Source organism: Calidris pugnax, unplaced genomic scaffold, assembly GCF_001431845.1.
Source record: "Calidris pugnax isolate Ruff unplaced genomic scaffold, ASM143184v1 scaffold165, whole genome shotgun sequence".
NCBI classification, from domain to species: domain Eukaryota; kingdom Metazoa; phylum Chordata; class Aves; order Charadriiformes; family Scolopacidae; genus Calidris; species Calidris pugnax.
Window position 1 is genome coordinate 279,545 of NW_015090878.1, and position 2,789 is coordinate 282,333.

The window sequence follows — 2,789 nt, forward strand, 5'->3', positions numbered from 1 at the left end:
GGGGGGGCTGAGAGAGTTGGGGGGGTCAGCCTGGAGAAGAGAAGGCTCCGGGGAGACCGCGCCAGGTTGGAGCCCCTGCCAGTCCCTCAAGAAGGGGGGCTCCAGGAAAGCTGGGGAGGGACTCTGGATGAGGGAGGGGAACCCCAGGAGGAGGGGGAAGGGTTGGACACTGCAAGAGGGGAGATGGAGCTGAGCTGTGGGGAAGAACTTGTTTGGTGGGAGGGTGGTGAGAGCCTGGCCCAGGTTGCCCAGAGAAGCTGTGGCTGCCCTATCCCTGGAGGGGTTCAAGGGCAGGTTGGAGGGGGCTTGGAGCAACCTGGTGTGGTGGGAGGTGTCCCTGCCCAGGGCAGGGGGTGGCACTGGGGGGGCTTGAAGGTCCCTTCCCACCCAAACCACCCTGTACAGACTCGATGACAGCTCCTCCACCGCGGGGACACTGGCCCCAGGGAGCAGCTCTTGCCCAGGTCATTGCTGCCACCTTTGAGCACTGGTAGATGCTCCACGGGCTCTGGGGGAGAGGGAGGGTGTCAGGGAAGGGGCTGCAGAGATGGGGCTGTGGGGCAGGAGACACTGCCTGCCCCCCCAGTAAACCCCATGGCTGTCAGTGTCCATGGGCCAGGCAGGGAGGGCACAGGAAGGGCACAGTGGGGGCCCAGAGCAGCCCCCCCCCACCCCCCAGCACAGACGGTACAGCGTTGCCTTCATCCTCCAGTTTTAATGGTCGCTGTGGGGTGGGGGGGCTGGTGGGACCCCCCCCACCCCGGGGCCAGCCCCACACTGCAGCCAGCACAGTGCCACCAGGCTGGGACCCCCCACCTCCCGTGTCCCCCATCTGCTCCCCGAGCCCGGTCGGGGCTGGTCCCTCATCTGCTTCACAGTCTGCTTGGGGGAGTAACGGGGGCCGGCCTGGGGGGGTCCATCCTGGGGCCAAGGGGCTACAGGAAGCCCGGGAAGGCAAGCTGCAGCAGCAGGATGGTGGCCACGATGAGCCCGGCGCAGAGGAGCAGCAGCAGCCAGACGGGGAGGGAGCCTGTGGAGGAGAGAGGGGTGAGGACTAGAGGGCTGGGGGCTCCCCAACACACACAGAGACCCCCCCCGGGTACCCACGCCGGCTGGGCAGCAGATGCAGCTTGCAGCGGCTGTCGACGGCCACGCTGAGCAGGGCGGCCTCGTTCCCTGCCAGCAGCTCCCGCCCGCCCCGGCTCTCGGGGACGAAGGCCACGTCCGTCACCACGATGCCGTGTGCCTCCTTCACGTAGTACAGCCTCTGCGGGACAGCAGCGGGAGGTGGCCGAGGCAGCCCGGCCCCGTGGGGGGGTCACCGGGGCTGCCCCCCACCCCCCAAGAAGTCCCGCCGCCCCCCAGCTCACCTGCAGCGAGAAGGCGATGTGGATGGCGACGGAGCCCGTCACCGTGCCCAGCCCCAGGAAGGTGCCCGAGTCGCTGTGGGGGTGGAAAGGACAGTGAGTGGGGGGTGACAGGACCCCTGTCCCCTCCCCCAGATCCCCCAGGGTACCTGACGGAGAGGCAGGAGATGACCTCGCTGCCGCAGGGCCGGGTCAGCAGCGGCAGGAAGCTCTTCCCGTCCCACTTGGTGAGGTAACAGGGTGGGGGGCGGCGCTCCCGCTTGTGGGGCACCTGTACCGTGTAGAGCCGCAGGGCCCCGGCGTCGTCCTCCACCGCCCCGAACCTGCCCCGGGACAGCAGGGGCTGCGTCGGTCCCTCCCTCCAGCACCCCCCCTGGCGATGGGGGCCCGGTGCCGGGCGCCCCCCGGCCTCACCGGCAGGCCTGGTAGCGGTACGCCTTGTCGGGGATGCCGGGCAGGTTCTCGTTCCAGCGCAGCCCTGTCACCAGCTGGTCCTGCTGCCACACGCAGCACTGGAAGTCCCGTCCCGCCGTCACCACCTGGGCAGAGAACACGGGGGTCCAACGGGGTCTCTCCCCGTGGGGCTGGGGGGGAGCTGCCCGCTCGTCTGCCCACCCCTCACCTTGTTGTCAGGGCCCAGGGCGATGTCTTCGATCTCCCCGTCGTGGGCTTTGAACTCCAGCGTCTTCTTCATGCTGGGGAACTGTGGGGGCAGAGTGGGCATCAGGGCTGCCCCTTGGGGCCAGGGCTCCCCCCCAGTCCCGGGTAAGGGGTCAGGTGTTACAGAACGGCAGGGGTGGATGTGGGCCTGGCCGTCCCCGGCTGCCCCTGTCCCTACCTCCCAGAGGCGCAGGAAGCCATCGGCGCCGCCGGTGACGAGCAGGGAGGCGTCGGCGTTGAAGCGTACGGCCTTCTGCAGGGCGTCGGGGCTGAAGTCGGTGCGGACACTGTGCAGGCTCTCCACCGTCACCTCACCGCTCTGGCTCTGCGTCTCCCCCTGCCCCGCCAGGCTCGGGCCCTTCCGCCGCCGCGGCCCCTTCTCTCCGCTGCCTGCCGTGGGGAAGAGGGAGCCGTGACACAGCGCCCCACGGCCAGGGGGGCTGGGGCAAGGCAGGAGACCCCCGAAGCACCCCACAGAGCACCCACCCCGCAGTCCCTGCCCAGCAGCACCGGGGCTCTCACCGTTGCGCCCGTCGGAGGCGGCACGGGTCTCGGGGGGCTGCAGGCGGAAGCGCAGGATGTGGCAGGAGGCGTCCTGCCCCGCCGCGATGATGTCGTCAGCCAGCGCCATGGTCATGGTGGCGCGGGTCTCGGTGTCGTGGGAGTGCAGCAGCGAGGCGCTGAGCTGCCCCCCGATCTGCTCCAGCTGCAGGAAGTGCTGCCGGAGGGGGGGGCCCAGCCTCAGACCCCACACCCGCCACC

The 2,789-nt window shown here is 70.1% G+C and overlaps 2 protein-coding genes across 2 annotated transcripts in view; both read right to left on the reverse strand.

Moving 5' to 3' along the window:
* The window catches only part of CGREF1 (cell growth regulator with EF-hand domain 1), a 2,586-nt gene extending 2,117 nt beyond the window's left edge, over positions 1 to 469 (reverse strand). Inside the window, exon 1 of the mRNA XM_014946365.1 lies at positions 461 to 469. Within this exon, the coding sequence (XP_014801851.1) occupies positions 461 to 469 (9 nt within the window). The remainder of the gene's footprint in view (positions 1 to 460) is intronic.
* A 226-nt stretch (positions 470 to 695) lies between these two features.
* PREB (prolactin regulatory element binding) lies at positions 696 to 2,761 on the reverse strand. The gene is made up of 8 exons (XM_014946371.1): positions 2,550 to 2,761; positions 2,206 to 2,417; positions 1,990 to 2,070; positions 1,782 to 1,906; positions 1,517 to 1,690; positions 1,371 to 1,443; positions 1,108 to 1,267; positions 696 to 1,030 (listed from the first exon to the last, which is right to left on the reverse strand). Exons 1-8 carry the CDS (start codon positions 2,662 to 2,664, stop codon positions 936 to 938), a joined length of 1,035 nt encoding a protein of 344 aa, XP_014801857.1. The 5' UTR covers positions 2,665 to 2,761; the 3' UTR covers positions 696 to 935.
* Between the last annotated feature and the right edge of the window lie 28 nt (positions 2,762 to 2,789).